The 16,822-nt window shown below is 40.5% G+C and overlaps 1 protein-coding gene across 6 annotated transcripts; it reads right to left on the reverse strand.

Annotated features, from left to right (window-relative positions):
• Positions 1-3,309: 3,309 nt before the first annotated feature.
• EPCIP (exosomal polycystin 1 interacting protein) lies at positions 3,310-14,126 on the reverse strand. Of its 6 annotated transcripts, XM_079972097.1 has the most exons (6): positions 13,964-14,126; positions 10,384-10,495; positions 9,315-9,481; positions 7,069-8,136; positions 6,823-6,938; positions 3,310-6,690 (listed from the first exon to the last, which is right to left on the reverse strand). In XM_079972097.1, the coding sequence occupies exon 6, from the start codon at positions 6,624-6,626 to the stop codon at positions 5,961-5,963; it is 666 nt and encodes a 221-aa protein (XP_079828223.1). In that variant the 5' UTR covers positions 6,627-6,690; positions 6,823-6,938; positions 7,069-8,136; positions 9,315-9,481; positions 10,384-10,495; positions 13,964-14,126; the 3' UTR covers positions 3,310-5,960. The 6 variants fall into 6 exon arrangements, with proteins under 6 accessions (XP_079828223.1, XP_079828224.1, XP_079828222.1 ...); XM_079972098.1 differs by lacking the exon at positions 6,823-6,938; XM_079972096.1 differs by lacking the exons at positions 6,823-6,938; positions 7,069-8,136 and having other exon boundaries at positions 13,964-14,125.
• Positions 14,127-16,822: the final 2,696 nt, after the last annotated feature.

Consider the following 16,822-nt stretch of genomic DNA (forward strand, 5'->3'; position numbering starts at 1 on the left):
ATCGCAGCCATAAACTCGGGAGTTGGTCACAGCGCCCTCTGCTGTTCTCCGCCGGCTTGACCCCTCCCTCCTCCCGTCATGGGGAGGAGGCGGGGAAGTGGACGGCTTACTGCGGCGACCGAACGCTTCCCTTCGTCACCATAGACGCGGCGGCAAGAGCGGCCGACAGGGTGGTGGCTCTAGAAACCCGCCATCTTGAGCCTGCAGAAGCAGTGCGGGTGGGGAGAAAGGAAAGGATATTACTGTATGGGATTCTTTCTGCGGGCAACGGCGGTATTATTGTTAGGGATGGGGCATTAAAAATGCTCCTCTGTCATTTGACTAGTGCTATGCCATGACTGCTGGGCGCCTTTTGCTTCATCTCCTAAATGTGTTTCATAGCACAGAAGGGTTATTATGCTTTCAAGTAGGGATAAAAGATCTGTGGTCCGCCAGACGCTGCAGGACTCCCAACTCCCGTCAGCTGTGACCATTGGGCAACAAAGTCCAACAAAGGCGGGCGGGGCGGGCACGGCTTCCCTGCCCTTGCTTCAGGGCTGATTGACAGGTGCGTGCTCCGGCACTTGACGGCTGCATCGAGTCAGGACTTGTACGTGCAAGTGGCGGACCGAACAATTACGAGGGCAGGTTGACTTCAGAACAAGTTCCTGCGACTATATTTTAACAGAGACTTGGATTTGTATTAATAATTAGCAGGCGACAAGTTGGGCCTCCGGGGGGGGGGGTGAGAGCCTTCAAAATTCTGAATTCTCAGGCAGGAGGAGGGTGAAGTTGTCGGCTGAGTAAACAAGCCAAATCGGTCCATGGTTTCTGAAACGGGAAGCAACCCAGCACTGGTTGGTACAGACTGTTGTACCACTGTTGAAGATGTGGATTATTCGGCTCTTAACTGGCCCTGTTGGCACCTTCAAAGGTCTCCTTTAGGTAGTGATCTGGAGTAAGTGAAGGTGGGCAGGCAGCAGAGCCAGGCACCTCACAGCAAACTCCTCCAGGGCACCTCTGGATTTTTCCTTTGAGCAGGCCAGCCACCTGCTTCTCAACATCCTGTCCACAGCATAGGGGTGGACAGCCTCAGGTCTGAGGGCCAAATGTTGCCCTCCAGGCTTCTCTGTCTGACCCTTGGAGCACTGCCCTAGCCACACCCCTCACTTTCTCTGCTTCCAAATATTTTTGCCTTGTCTGTCTGGAGATAGAGAGAGGTGTGTGTAGAAGCTAGCCTACTATATGAAGGTAACATTTTTATTTGTTGTTCACCCTGATTTTGCATTAGTACTGGCATGTGGCTCTCAGAAGGCCTCTAGAAGGGAATGTAGCCCTCTAGCTGAAAAAAGTTTGAATCTCTCTTCATCACCCCCCTCTCCCATCTCTTGTTCTGAACCTCACTCCTCTCCCATGTGATTATATCCACCCATGCAGTCCCCCTCTTTTAACATGGTCATATTTTGTACTTGCATGAATCTGTCTCTTGTCCATTGGCACTGATTTGGCTACATAAGCACTGCACTCTCCAGGTTCGAAATAGAAAATGCAAGTGGGGCCCTATAACAATATACAGTCATACCTCGGGATAAATACGCTTCAGGTTGAGCGCTTTTGGGTTTTGCCGCTCGCGCATGCGCAGACGGTCAAAATGCTGTCATACGCATGCGCGGAAGCGGCGAAACACGACCCGCACACGCGCAGACGTGCTGTCGCGTCTTACGTTCTGTTCGGGATGCGAACGGGGCTCCGTATTGCAGTGTTTCTGTTCACGGTTGCAGACACTCCATTCCTCACACGCTTGGGGTTTCCTTCCATCTCCTCAACAGTCAGTCAGCATTCCTTCCCACTGACCAATCAGTGCTCATTTCGCTGTGTTGAGGGGTTCGGTTGAACACAGTAGTGCTCAATCCCAGCTACATTAAAATATTGAATGTGTAGTTTCTGAGATGAGCCATTTTCAGAAAAGGTTTTGCCCAAATGCATTGTTTTTTAAGTTGGCCAGAGTGTGTTGTTCACAGGTATGTTGCAGTATTGTTTACCTTGTCAAATATCTCAGTTCTCTGCTATGGCTTCTTTTCTCCAGATTATTTAGTGTGAACTTCCTGTCCTTTTATATTTCAGCTGAAATGTTACTGCATTGCAATTGTGAGGTTCATGATTTAAAATGTGGTCATTGGTAACTTTGCCCTAAGGCCATCCATGGTAAAGAAATATGGAAACTGGGATCAGCTTTTTTGGAGGGTACAGCTGTACAGAACTAGCTATAACAAAACTGATCCCAGTTTCTGGATTCATATTACAGTACAATTTTGTCATTGCTACTGTCTTGCTCACAATTGTAGTTCAATACTTTTTTGTTAGTTCAATATATTTCTGTTACTAGGGGGCAGCAGACTCCAGCAGAAGATATTCACTACTTTCATCTGATTATACTAGGGCTTCATCTACTGTACATAGTAACAATATCAAAATATTAATATTTGTATCAGAATTTGGAATTGTGCCGAACCTTTCCTTCAAGGCTATAGATGTGCACAATTTGTTCTTGGAAATATCTTTTGTCTCACTGAGAAATAATATTTAATGAAATTCAGTCAAAATCTAATGTAGACTAACTGCTTAGTGCTTCTGTGAACATGTCTCTACATTTTTCTCACATTTTGATATGAATTAAATGCCAGTACTTTTTACATGGGAGTTGGTGTATTCACTGGCGGTACAATCCAAACCCCTCTTACACTGTGTTGAGGTGGGTGGGTTTGGATTAGGTGGAGTTGCCCCTCCAACCAGCTCTCCTGGCTTATCTGAGAGGAAAATCCGAAAATGCGACTTTGCAAGGGAAGGGACAAGGCTGAGCTGACCCATGAGCCATTGGATCCTGAGCCAGTCTCATGGCTGTCGCGTGCCAGTGTTGGCCAAAACAGCCTTGCTGTAGCTACAACAGTGTTTCTGCTGCTCCACAAAGCCATTATGGCAGAGTGGGAGGGAGTTACAATTGTCCCCATAATGTGTTAGTTTACTGATCAATATAGAGTATAGTGTATTGGGGGTGGTGTGTGTGTGTGTGAGTGAGAGAGAGAGAGGGGGGGGGACCTAGCCTATAGGAGGCATTTACAACATAAGGTGGCTATATGTAAGAAGAAACAGGACCTCTGCCACCCACAGTTGTTGCTGAAGTGGCTAAAGGAGGAATGTGCACTGAATTAGGACTCCTGCAAGAAGTCAGTTAGTTGCATTGAAAGTACCCCAGAGGCATATGTTTTAATATTTCATTGCACACACATTTGCAAGCTGCACAGAAGCTTCAAAATACAGCGTACTAGAAAATAATATAAAATACTTCAAAACCGTCTTTTATTCAGCATAATCACGTAGTTCAAGCAAAATCACTTGCTAGTTGGCATTAGTAAAAACTGCAAAGAAAATAGTTGTGCTTAGTTAAAACTTGATGTACATGGTAACATTTTCATCTGGTAAAACTGGATACATTATTGTTCACACTGTTTACTGAGCTTAGTATTCCAAATACAAACTGCATCTCAAACAACATAACTCATAAGTAATTATTATCAGGTAGTCATAGAGCCAAGAGCTATGGTGTTACAAGGAGAAATCCACATCACAGTTAAATAATATGATCGTGAATATTGTACTGTATAAGAAAGTCATTTGACATTCAAGTTACATATATTATTTCCAAAAGTTGCTGATTGTTTTCTTTGACATTGTGTTCATCTGCATTGTTTTTTATCTGGTCAACAAGGCATAGTAATAAGCTCAGAATGTTCTTTTGATTTATTCTCTCTGAGGATCACTTTGTGCTATACAGTAACAAAACATGTTTTAATCTGCTCATACAGTTGAAAACCCCAGCTACAGGTGCATTTACCTGTATGAGGCACACAACACTGAGTATACAGTTGATGTCCACAATCACTGCATTTTAATGTGTGCATATAAAACATTTAAATGTGTATATTAAATATGTAATATATATAAAGAGGTTTTAAAGCATAAGAATCCAGCACTGCAGAAACACTATAGGAAGTAGAGGAGCCAATTATCTGGAGAGCTTTGTGCTAACCACTTGTGTAGTGCCGAGAAGTACACTGAGGGGTAATGTAATTACCTGGAATGAAGCCATTAATTTGCTTATTTTAATTTACACATATTTAGATTTTGTACTATAAAATTACAGAATAAAACTTAATTCCTGGAGATCAAGTCATGAAGTACCTACCGGTAAATCATCGTCCAAGGCAGTTCTTGACCTTACAGATGCGTATGATTCCTACTTCATGGCTCCATTGCCTACTGCTTCAGTAATATTTAAAGGGAAGGAGTCAATAACATGGTCATTTCCTGGGCCAATGTCTAAACACTACTACAACTACCATTTGGTTCTTCCCTCCCCTGAACAGTTGTCATTCCAACTGATCACCCTAAGAACACTTGCATAACTTCGTGATGGAAGGGCCAGTTGCATGGTTATTTCCCATGCCAGTGGCATCAGCTGCCAGTGAGATCATGGCTGGCATAAGAAGTATTTCTTTTGCCTGAACTTCCATGTTTAAGCATTCAAACAGCTGTTATTTGGCTGCTTCCTTCTCTCCCTGAACGTTTGCCATTTCAGCTGGTCACTCTTAAGAACAAGTATGTTAAGTTTAAAAATTAGAACCTGAGTTTGCATGTTTTCAGCTTCCTTCCTGATCCCTTCCCCTTTTGTGTTAGACCGTGTTTGGCTGCAGGATTACAGTCTTGCTTTTTAACATTTGAACAGTGCACAGTACATTTTAGGCACTCTTATAAATGTTTACTAATATAATAGAGCATCATGGGATGGAACTTCACAGAAGAACAAGCGCCGTAAAGAGCTGGTACTTATCCATATTTAAGGCTGTCGGTACTTAACACTTCAAATCTTGGAAGTGGTTTTTTTGGCACTGCTTCATGGGTTTTGGACATTTAAAATATTTTCCTCAATCTGAATTAGTGTTCAATTTAAGAGCTGAGTCCTATACATGGTTAGATCTCTCGCTCATATTTGATGGGTCTGTAGCATGGACAGCTACTTTGTCCCATCAATTTTTTTCCCAACCAGGACGCTGGTTTATTATATTTTTATCATAGTGGAATTTAATTATGCATTTCAGGATGTATGAATAATCCAACTACTGCATGAGTTATATTTTGAAGCCTCCTGTTTTCAGGATTTGTACCAGTTATTTCTTTCAACTGAAAGAAGATTAGTCAAGCAAACTCATCACAACTTCCTGAATTATTCCAACTACCCTTATAACTCTTGACATATTTTTTTCTCTGTCACTGGACATCTACAAGTTGGTTAGGTGCTTGTTTTAATGTAGCTGCTTTTAATTATATGTTATGGCATTATTTTCCAATTTAAAATATTGGTAAAATCAATCCATATTTGCCAAGCAATATCCTAGGATACCTGATCCTATGGACCCAGTTCAGAGTAATGCTTGGGCACTTTAAGCACAGCATACTTTAAGGGCATACTTCATGGTGAATAATGATTGGGAGTTAGTGTTGAATCTGTTGAGCTCTGCAAACAATTTTGTGTTTGAGATAGGACCAAAGAGTCAAGTAGTCAGTTAGCCTATGTTTTGAACATAGCAGCTTGTAGACAGCTAACAGAGGAGCTCTGAATGAAAATGAACTCCCCCATTGTTTAATCAAATAGAAAATATAGAGTCAGTGCTAATTCGGTTTCATTCTACATTTGTATTTGTGTGTGTGGTTTGAAGCAAAGGTGGGGAATGGAGAGCCAATTTCTAGCCCTCAAAGCTCTTCTCAGGCCATGCCCTTCACTGGCCCTACTTCATACCCTGATTGTTTTTGCATGGCTGGCATGGCCCCTCCCATCATTGGCATGGTTGCCCCAAAGTGAGTGCCTGCCTTGGGGATTCCATTTTCTAAAGGAATGCCAGGAGCTCTGTTTCTACAAGATTGTGTCAGTATATGAATGTTATAATACAGCTTTTGTTATTTGTGGTGAAGAACGTGTCCAAATATGGCAGATGTGGAAAGTGGTCTGTAATGTTGGAGATGTTTTCCACGCTGTATGATTTTAGTGGAGAGTAGCCATTGAAGAGAGAGGTGTCTAAAACAGCAATGTATGTGATCATGTTTCTGTCTCTGCATGGCATCTTTAATTTGCCTTGTGCTTCATTGTCGTGGCTGCTGTAGATAGTTAAGCTTTGTTCTCGTATCTGGCCATTGATCTCACTTTTTATCTGTAGTCTTCGCAGTCCCCAAATGGTCAGATATTTTGCTGACAGCGGAATCGTGCCACATAGTGAGAGCTTCAGGTCATACACAGCTGTAAAGTTCAACAGCATTCTCAACATGGATGTTTCCGTGAACCAAATTGTCAGATTATTGTAGTAGCTTTTGTCTATTGTATAGGGCAAAACAGTCTTGCAATTGCAGATCAGATTTGCCAGACTGTAATCGCAATCATTGTCACTAATATCATCAGGACATGTGCAGTTACGAATCGTGCTTTCCTTGGTGAAAATAAGAGTATTATTCTTTTGGCCTTGTACAAAACTATCCAGACAGAAGCCTAAGAAGCCAACCAAAAAGAGATGGTGTCCATGGGCTAATACTGCCATCATTATTACAGTGTTCTTAGCCACAAGAACCTCACTTCATTAAATCAGCAGATATGATGACTGCAACCTACAGAGAATAAAAGTAAGATGATTATTACCATACAGTACGCACCCACAATTTCCCTACCTTGTCTATTTATGGCTGGTTTCCATCAATCTAAGTAGGCCCAAATTACTGAGAGTTGAGGGCAGTAATTACTTTTGGAGACCATGAAACCCTCTTTGCAGAAGAAGTAGAGATTTGTCCCAGGCTGAAATTCCTGCTTCTGTAGGAATTTGGGTTGTCTTGGTACGTTGCTGTCGCCAGCTGTAAAACTGAGAATAATGATGATATAATTCATAGGGTCATTGCAAAGACAAATGAGATGGATTATGAAGTACACTGCATATTGAAACTTTGATAAGAAACAATCATATTTTAATGCTGAACTTTACCGGTCCTTACTTCATAGACTTCAGTTTTAATTCTTTTGCGGTCCTTAATGCAATAACCAAAGATGAGATGTACCTTGAATCAGTTTTGCATTAACTTCCATAGAATACAGACTGGAGCTTTCCTCTTGGTCTTCTGAGCACTTCCTTTATTCAAGAATAGCTGTGCACAGGCATCAATCAGGACAACATGCAGCTGATTCAGATTTTCAACAAGTTAAGTAAGTTTTATTGGCTTCATCATACACCATAATAAAACTAAAATACGAGAACAAAATAAAATCCAATAATTCAGAGGATCTGCACTATATTACAATCCAGAGCCAGATGACAGCACAGTATGCTCAGTGTTATAGTTGAACTGATGTTCTCTGCTTAGGAATCAGAATGATGACAATGTGACATTTTCCTGCTCGCTCTATTTCTGCTTGGAGGTGTAAACTGTTTGGCAAGCCTTCATTGCAGAAAAAAGTACAGTCCTTGGGCAGTTGCCCAGGTGTGGTCTCCCATAGAGCAGTGTGTAATATAGTAGCAAGTTTTTAATACTGTATTTTCAATTTGTAATCCTCCTGGGACCTCATGGTAAAGGCAAGGAAAGAGATCTAACAAGTAAACCTCTTTAGGCTGGAGAAAGTTGTAGCTGCTTTGCTCTATTTTCCATGAGCTTTTGTGCTAGAAGGGGTTACTTCCAGGGTTGAATTACAATTTTGTTGATCCATATTCTGAGGTCCAGGCATCTTATGTTGTGCTTTTGCTGCTTCTAGAACATGCTCAGCTTTCAGAGACACTGTGCATCCATTCACATGACTTCTCAAAGGGCAGGCAGTCTTCCAGACATGGGGATGTATGAAATAGGGTAGCCCAAAACATATATCAGGGTGCAGGGACATACGAATTTTACTTCCTTATTAAGTCTATTCATGCAGTTCTGTATATAGGGAACTAGTAGCCACCATCAGCTATGTTTCAAGGTAGTACTCCAGCATACATTTCAAATCTTCTGCAGCACAGAATATTCTGTTCCTCATGATGATCAGGGTATGATATTCAGAAGACATCATAGCCATTTATCCTGCGTTGCCTTGTAAGAAGGAAATATTCTTTCAAAGTCAGAATAGGATCAGATGTCCTAAAGCTGTCCCCACTCTACTCTCATATATTCCCCCATCCGAATAAGTGAGAATGGTGTTTTCTACCTTTTAAAACCCAATATTTAGTTCAGACTCTTTGTGGATATCTCTTCAACAACGTACCAGAGATGCCAATAAAATGCAGTTAATACTAAACAAAGGTCAAATTCATCTCACCTGCAACACTTTTGAGGTTAATTGAGTTACCTCAATAATAAATCTGGTCACAAATGTCTATGAGCCCAATCATGTATTAACAAGCAGATCCAATTACAACAGTTTCCTGACAGCGTTTTCTCATTTTTTAGCTTGGTTTCTAGGCTCGGGTAAGTCAACTAAATCAAAACATCTACAGTACCACTATTGTGCTATATATAGACTAATATTTCGCTTGCACTTTGTTTAGCTCTGAACTTGTTTATCTATTTGCCAAGTAACATGCTGCAACACAGCAGTCCTAGAAAATGTTTTAACAAGTGCAGCATGAACTGCACTACAGTAATTTTTAATGAAGGAGCAGATAGGCATCACTTGTAGGGATTATTGGAGTGGGGGGGTTATATTTCCATAACAAAGTTTGTGGGGTTTTAGCTCTCACTACACTTAATTGTTCCATCTACCAATCGGCAAAAAGGCAATATATTTTGGAACCTGCTGAAGCAGAAAATTCAAATGACACTCCCTCTACAGTGAAAATAAAATGGATTAACTTATTGACCATTCATGGCTTTTAGAATGATGCCCCAAATCTGCCACCTAAGGCAGCAGTCTCATTCTGCCTAATGCTATGGCTAGCCCAATTGGGCAGGCAAAAGGAGGCATGCAACTTGTCCCTAGATTTTCTTAAAGTGTGGCAGCAGAGGCCTCTATGGCTGCCACTTGTTTCTGAGTTTGTGTGTATCCTCTCTGGTTGGAGTAAAGGTGATCCTTCATTGTGTGAGGGATGGTATTAAGAAAAAGGGGAGTGAATGTGGCTACTGTTTCTGGTTTATTCTATCCAGGGTTGGTACCTTTGCAATACCACCTGAAGCAGCCCATGTATTTGAGTATCATAATCCGCTGTTATGAATAATAACATCAGTAAAAATACTATATTTGAGAAACAACTTTCTTATATCTATTTACTTACCTTAGCTTTGCTTTGTTCATATCATGCCTCCAAAACCAGCACCACTTCACATTTGACTTGACTCGCTATGCTTGAGCAGAGTTCTTCCATACAAGCAGTACTCTTATATCTTGAAGTTGCAAGAAGAGTTACTTTTGGAAATGTTTTCTCACCTTTTCTGGCTCTTTCTGCAACACAAACTAGTGTCAGTGAGTCCTGAAGTTTCTCTGTGCTTCAGCAAGTACCACCCTGAGCCACATACTCTTCCTCTGATAATTTTTACCACCCACACTGCACTGATATTTGATCCAAGGGTTACCTACATGGTCGTGCGTGTTTCAAGACTCCTACTCAAACTACTTTACTGCTTGCATCATTCGGCATTTTGAAAAATAGTTTCCCTGTAGCGTTGGCAAGCTGCTCTTTATGAGAGTGGAAAATCTGTTTGACTACAATGACAAGTCTGTTACGATCAATCACCGGCTCCTGTTCTTTAATGCATCTTTTGAACGGCTATTAGAATGGGGAATAGAGAATACTTGCTGGAACTCAGACATATAAAAACCAGCTACTTGCCATTTAAGAAGAATAGTTTTTAACAGAAATTGCTCATTATCTATAACCTATGTACCTTTGAAGAACTGCCTTTCTTATACAACAATGCTAAAGCATCCACAACACCAGAAAAACAGCAATAGCATCTTTTTTGGGTAAATATTCAAAAGATCTGAAGCACTATCAAAATATTCTCACATCAGCGCTCATAACCAAATTTCTGATAGGTCAGGATTTTGTTTGACTAGTAATAACAAGGCTTGTTATTCTGACATTCATTCACGGATACACATTTAATAATAATAATAATAATAATAATAATAATAATAATAATAATAATTTTATTTATACGCCCTCCCCAGCCAGGCTCAGGGTGGCTAACACCAAATATGAATTACAATAAAACGTAATAGAAACAACAACAACAACAAACAAACAAACAAACAGTTAATTAAAATACGGCTTAAAATGCAGCCTCATTTTAGTAGCAGGCCATAAATCAAAACCATAAAGGGAGGAAACATCAGATATTCACCCAAGCCAACTATCCATGCTGGTCCTACATTGAGGCTTTTATTGGCATGTATCTTCATTTGCAGTTATATTGATCTCTTTTACCTCCATTTCTTGCTTCAGGTGTTTAGATCCTATTTGAAAACCAGGGGGTATAAAAACTGTCACTATTTACATGTTTGGATAATATTTTTCCTTCAACAACCCCTTGGACTGGTTGGATGCAGAGGAATGGTGGTAGGAACCAGCTGGGGAATCATCAAGGGAAGAAAGCTCAGAGATGGAAGGGGGCAGCACAATGATGAATGATCAGAGAGAAAAGAGGGAGACTTCTGGGAGGAGGTTATCGGAAGTTGAAGAGGTGACAGGTCTTAGTGAGCTGGGAGAGTCTGTGGCAGAAAAGTCCAGAATCAGAGGCAGAAGCTGAAGCTGAGGAGGAGGCCAAGAGGCAAAAATGAGTCAAGCTGGTGAAGAGTCATGGGTATCTTCCCTTTCTGCTGCGATTAACTTCCCTCCACCCGCTTCCCAGAACCAGATGATTTCCTTATGGGACAGCTGCATATTCCTGCATTGCAGGTGGTTGGACTAGATGATCCTCAGAGTCCCTTCCAACTCTACAAGTATATGATTCTATGCTTCTCTATGCATGCCTGACCTGGCCTTATATATTGGGGCAAATTTGTGTTGTGTAAACAACACAATTATAAAAAGCCAGATTTAAGGTAATAGCCAACATTTGTCATACTCAGAGTAGACACATTAAAAATATTAGTTACTTCTCCATTTATTTCAGTTTACAATCCAACAGCTAGTTCTATGTAAACACTGTGTATGACTAGCACTGAATATTACCCATATTATTTTACAAACAGAAATGAGCAACAATAATAAGTTTATAAATAATAAGTAGAGGGGAGGGGAAGGAAACAAACTAAAAAAAGGGTCAAAATACTAAAACCTTGTAGATGAAATAAAAAGTAATCTGCTTTCAAAGAGCAGTTTAGTAGAAGTCTTAAAACAGTACTTTCCCAAGTTTAATATACTGTACATTATTTAGGCCTTGTGGTTGGTTCTGTGGTGAAGCATGAAACTGCCTAGATAAGATGGAATTAAATTGGGAGCTTGTTATAAATAACATTCCAGTAGTACTAGATAGTAGTCCCCTGATCCTTAAAAAAAATTAGAAGGGAAAACCCAACCACTAGTTTTCTGTAAATAAATTCTAGGACCTGTTTTGCTGTCATGACTGCAAAAGCCTTCAAGATGAGTTTGTGCAGATGTTTTGTCTCATTGTTAATTCCACCAGGCCAATGAACATCCTGTTCAAAAACATAAATCTGTAAGGGCTTTATTTCTGAGAAAATGTTTGTTTGTTTTTAGTATCCCTGGCATCCAAAACCATTTTGGGGTCTCATTTGACACACAGTGGTTCAGTTTGGATGCGAAGGCAAACAATGGTTGGGTACTATGTGAATGAGTTTGTGCACCCCCTCCTCTCCTTGTGCACTCTGTGATTCAGTATGTCCATTCTTGGTTTGCAGCAAACCGTCATTTGTTGTTGCAACCAACCTGGCAAAATGATTTGTGCTTGCTGTGCAAACCAAGATCAAACTTGGATTTACAATCATGGTTTGCAAGGCAAGACCAAAGCCATAATTTTGTTTTGTTTTTGCCTCAGATGTAATTACGGTCAATGGTTTGCTACAAGCATGGACATGAGGGGAAGATGCTAAGTATGAGGAAGCCTACAAGCCCAAGGCTTATTCCAAGGCTATGGTGGGGTCTTATGTTTTGAACCAATCCATTGAGAAAGTTGCTTACAAAGTTATGGCAGATTGTGATGGAATGGTCCTGTGATATCATATTAACAAGCATCCAGAAAGTAAGTGTTGTAACTCTCACTGCCGAATTCACAATGGGGGAATTTCTTCTCTGAAAAATGCTTCCCCCAGATCTCCCTGCATAGGTATACACATAATTGATGCAAATGGTTCCTTCCTGGTGAAATTTTCTGAGCAAACAATAGCTCTTCTAGTTCATCATTTAGTTATCCACATTCTATTGACTGCAAATAACACCTTTAGGAACAAATAACAGCATGGGGGGGATTTCTGGTGGGGAACATAGTAGAGCTGAGAGGGTTAAACCTCCCCTCTCCCCATACCATGTCCCAGTCTGGATCAGGGTATCCCACAGCTGGTTATTCTAAACAAATAATGTCTAGCTGTAAGCATGCTTTTTAACACATGCTTATTATAATGTGTAGTTTAGCCCTAAATCTATGTGTATTGCTGTTTTACATTTTTAAGCAACATCATTGCCTTTAAAACAAGAAAAGCTATAGAGAAAGATTTTTTTTTTAATAAGCCTCCCAGGTTTTAGCTCCTGGAATTAGTTTTCTTTTAGATAAACTTGCAGATGCCAGTGGAATGATTGCATTGCCAATGTTTGTTTTACCCAAGCATGTGGTATCATAGCAGCCTGTCACTCCCACTAAATGTTTCTACTGATACTGGAAGAAAGCATTTTCCTAAAGTGGGACTGACAAAGATAGGAATTCAAAATTTTAACGGGAGGCAATTTAAACATGAAAGCAAACATGCAAGGGAAAATATTATCTCCAAAAGAAATAATGATAAACTAAATTTGCCAAGCTGACAACTCTTTTTTGAACTTCCTACATGTTGAAGGAGCACAGTGAGAGTGTATCCAGGTCTTTAAAACTGTTTGAAATCTGAGGTACAGTGGTACCTCAAGTTAAGTACTTAATTCATTCCGGAGGTCCGTTCTTAACCTGAAACTGTTCTTAACCTGAAGCACCACTTTAGCTAATGTGGCCTCCTGCTGCTGCCGCGCTGCCGGAGCACGATTTCTGTTCTCATCCTGAAGCAAAGTTCTTAACCTGAAGCACTATTTCTGGGTTAGCAGAGTCTGTAACCTGAAGCGTATGTAACCTGAGGTACCACTGTATTAGAATTACAGCACAAGGATCATTACTGGCACTGGAGTAACAACAGCACTTTTCACATGCTCCCTTTCACATATTAGTTGTATCAAGTTAATCTTGAATACAGTACTCTTTTCCTCACTGACTTGGGCTGCATGGTTTGTAGCTTTATGCTTTAACTAAATAGCACAGGAGCCTCTTACAAATAAAACAAATCCTTGAAACATACGGGTAATTTCCTAAGGACAGGTTTAACTATAAAAATGTAATTTGATTTTTGCTCTTATCCCTGTACATTCAACACAGCTCAGAAAACTAGTCTCTATAAACTTGAAAAGTTTGAGACCAAATGAACTGTTTTTCATTTATTAGCTTCATTGCTTATATAAAGAATGTTAATTCAGAAATAATAACAACATGCACACGTAGTGTTCTGAGATTAAAAGTATCTGTCCTGAGTTTACAAACTTATTCACAGGAAAAGCTACATGGTACTGAAGTTTGAGATTCAGAAAGACTTTCAGGAATGAAGCTTAATGACAGAGAACGCTGCTGTGGTAGAAAGCGGCTTGTTTCTTGGGCATTAGGAATTACGCTCTGCTCTTTCTATAACAGCAGCACACAATTTTGTATAGCAACAGAGAAGAGTACTTACGCTTCTTGTCTGTTGAGTAGTTTGGCGGTGTTGCTCTTCACTTTGCAGATTTTATCTGCGACTGTACTGGTGCTTTGCTTTCATTTGACAGCCTGGTTAATCAACAAGACAGGGTGGAATGTGTGGTCTTGCACTTACTGTTCTTTTATGTTTTCTGGAGGCTCGCAGCCTGAGCTACCATGACAACCAGGAGAGACGCTTGAGGCCTACACCACTTCATTAATAACTCAGTAAAATAAATACCTGCTTTTATTAGCCCCTCTTGCACAGATTGGCAGTTTAAGATTTTGTCACGGAAATGACAGAAATCATAAAGGAAGGCATATGTACAGTGGTAAAACAAAATAGCCACAATCTGTAAGATGTCTGTGAAAGAAGAACAGGACACTGAGAGTTCTTCTTTATCTTAACACCATAGGAGCCAACTCCTAGGGGCTGGGGGGCTGGGTGTTTTTGGACCCCACAATAAAATATTTGATGGGGCTGGGCTCCCCCCATGTTAATGGGCATTGCCATTCAAATGTTGTGCATGATCAATTATGCGGGTTGGGGCTTTCCTGGGGGCCCCCAATATTTTATTTAAGTTACAGGTTACAGGTTAAGTTAATAGTTACAGGTTTGGAACAGGTGACAGCAATCAAGAGGCACTGTGTTTGGTGTGGAAGCTGAGGGGGTATATATTCAGACTTAATTTGTGAACAGTTTTTAACTGTGTTGCATATGTAAACTCTCCATAGGTACTGAGTTGCTGTGTAGAGTAGCAACTTTTTGGTACCTGGACCAGGCAACTTTTTGCATGGAAAATGTGCTGGTTATTGTGTTCAGAATCCCCAGCAGTAGGACACATTTTGATGGAAGAAATTTGGTACACTACTTGCTTTCCATGATTTCTGTCGTCACGTACAGGTACACATGGATAATAAATGCTATTTCAGAACATGGGAGAGTATCCAACAAAATAGTTCAGTTAGTTGAAGGATTTCTGTCTGTGCAGTGGAACTTCTCCCTCTTCCTTCCCCTTCTTTGCAGCCCTTGCACCCTCCCCAACCTGCCCTGGGGGTTGAGGGAAATCCAGGAACACAGTTTGGGGAGGGGCACGAGGAGAGGGAGGGGAAGTTCTGTTGCACAGCTAAGGAACTACTTGGTTGGATAATGCCCACAAGGTTTGTTTCCTTACTTGTGGGACTCATGCTGTGGAGATTAGGGTTCCAAATTGCATGAGGAGCCAGTCTGAGCAGAATAGGCTGTCAGATGCAGGCATTCAGCTCAAATGGGGGCTGAAGGGAAGGGCCATGAAGACCACAGTCTAGGGGATGGCGCCAGTGAGCATACCTACCCCTGCCCTCTCTCCTCATGTAACTGGAATTACTTGAAGGGGGGGGGGGAGCTGAGGAATTAGTTGGTATTATTTCTCATGAAACCAAATTAAAGTGCAGAACATGAAAGTTTTGAACATCACATAGAAAACTCTGTGGCACTTGAGATCTCCTTCCAGTTTGATACAGAACCAATTAATGAGTCTTTGTTGGGTATGGTTGCTCAACCATCTGTGAACCGACCTAAGTATTTTTATACCACATTTTACCATCTTGTCAACAAGCAGATCATGGGATACCTTGTCAAATGCCTTTTTTCTGAAATCAAAGTGATCTACCGCACTAATCGCTATCAAAAAAGAGATACAGCTGGCCTAGTATGATGCATTGTTGATAAACTCATGATGGATCCTAGAAATCACAACTTTTTTTCTAGATGCTCACAGATGAAAATCACTTAAAAATCTGTTCTATAATTTTGCCCACTTGGGCCAACCTGTTTAGAATTCACCAAGATCAGCCCAACTGGTCTGTAGATTCCCTTATCTGCTATATTTCAGTTGTGAGTCTCATCCCACCTAGTCTCAATGTTACCTATCAGATTAAGTGTACAGGAAACTCGGAAGCCTCCAAATTAACCATAGTAAATTAACTACATTATAGGGATAAGAAGATGAGAAGGTTAAAGAAGAAAAAGTGTATTAATTGCATTTGTTATAGGTGGAAATATGCCATCTAGTGGCTCAGTATTGTTATGATTAAGTGAAATAGATTTGAAAATTACATACATACATACATACATACAATCCCTGGACCACATTTTCATATGCATGTGCTATTACTGAAGTAAACATTTTACACATTGGGAAGAGATCCGTAATATATCTGGAGAGGAAGTAGATGGCACAGTACAAATGCAAGACAGCAAGCAATAGGCAGGAACAATAAAGAAAAAGCTGTTCAACTTTCAGAAGCTTGAAAATTAATAATATCAAAGGTATCATCAAGGCTGAAGTTCCCAGAAGGTATAAAAAGATCATGAGTGCAATCCGCTGGAACATTCTCTTGGGCAAGGCCAACTAAAATGAATGAAACTTGCCCTACTTTTGTACAGCTGCTCCCATTCATTTCATGGGAGAACAAGAGATTTTACTTTCCAAAATGCCCACTGAAAGGGAATGTGGTCCGAAGAGGCTCCCAATAGACATGAAAGAAGGGTGGGGACATAAATGTACTTAATAGGTAAAATAAATATGCTTTTCCCTGTCTATCTGGGACTAATTGCACCTCCGTTTTTCTCCATTCCAGCAGGTTTCCAGTACTGTACATTGCTATATTTGTGTTCATGTTTAACATCAAGCAGTCAATTCTTTTTCATCTTAACATGGAGAATCCTGCTATTCTTTTATTTATTTAGTGCATTTATATGCCTCATTTAGTTCGTCATGGGATTCCAGGCAGTGTACATGAGGTTTGTAGGTCATTTCTCATCCAACCTTCTCTAAAGATAGTTCTGCCACATGTCCTTAGACCACACAGATAA

This window comes from Podarcis cretensis (genome assembly GCF_951804945.1).
Source record: "Podarcis cretensis genome assembly, chromosome: 4".
Taxonomy (NCBI): Eukaryota; Metazoa; Chordata; class Lepidosauria; order Squamata; family Lacertidae; genus Podarcis; species Podarcis cretensis.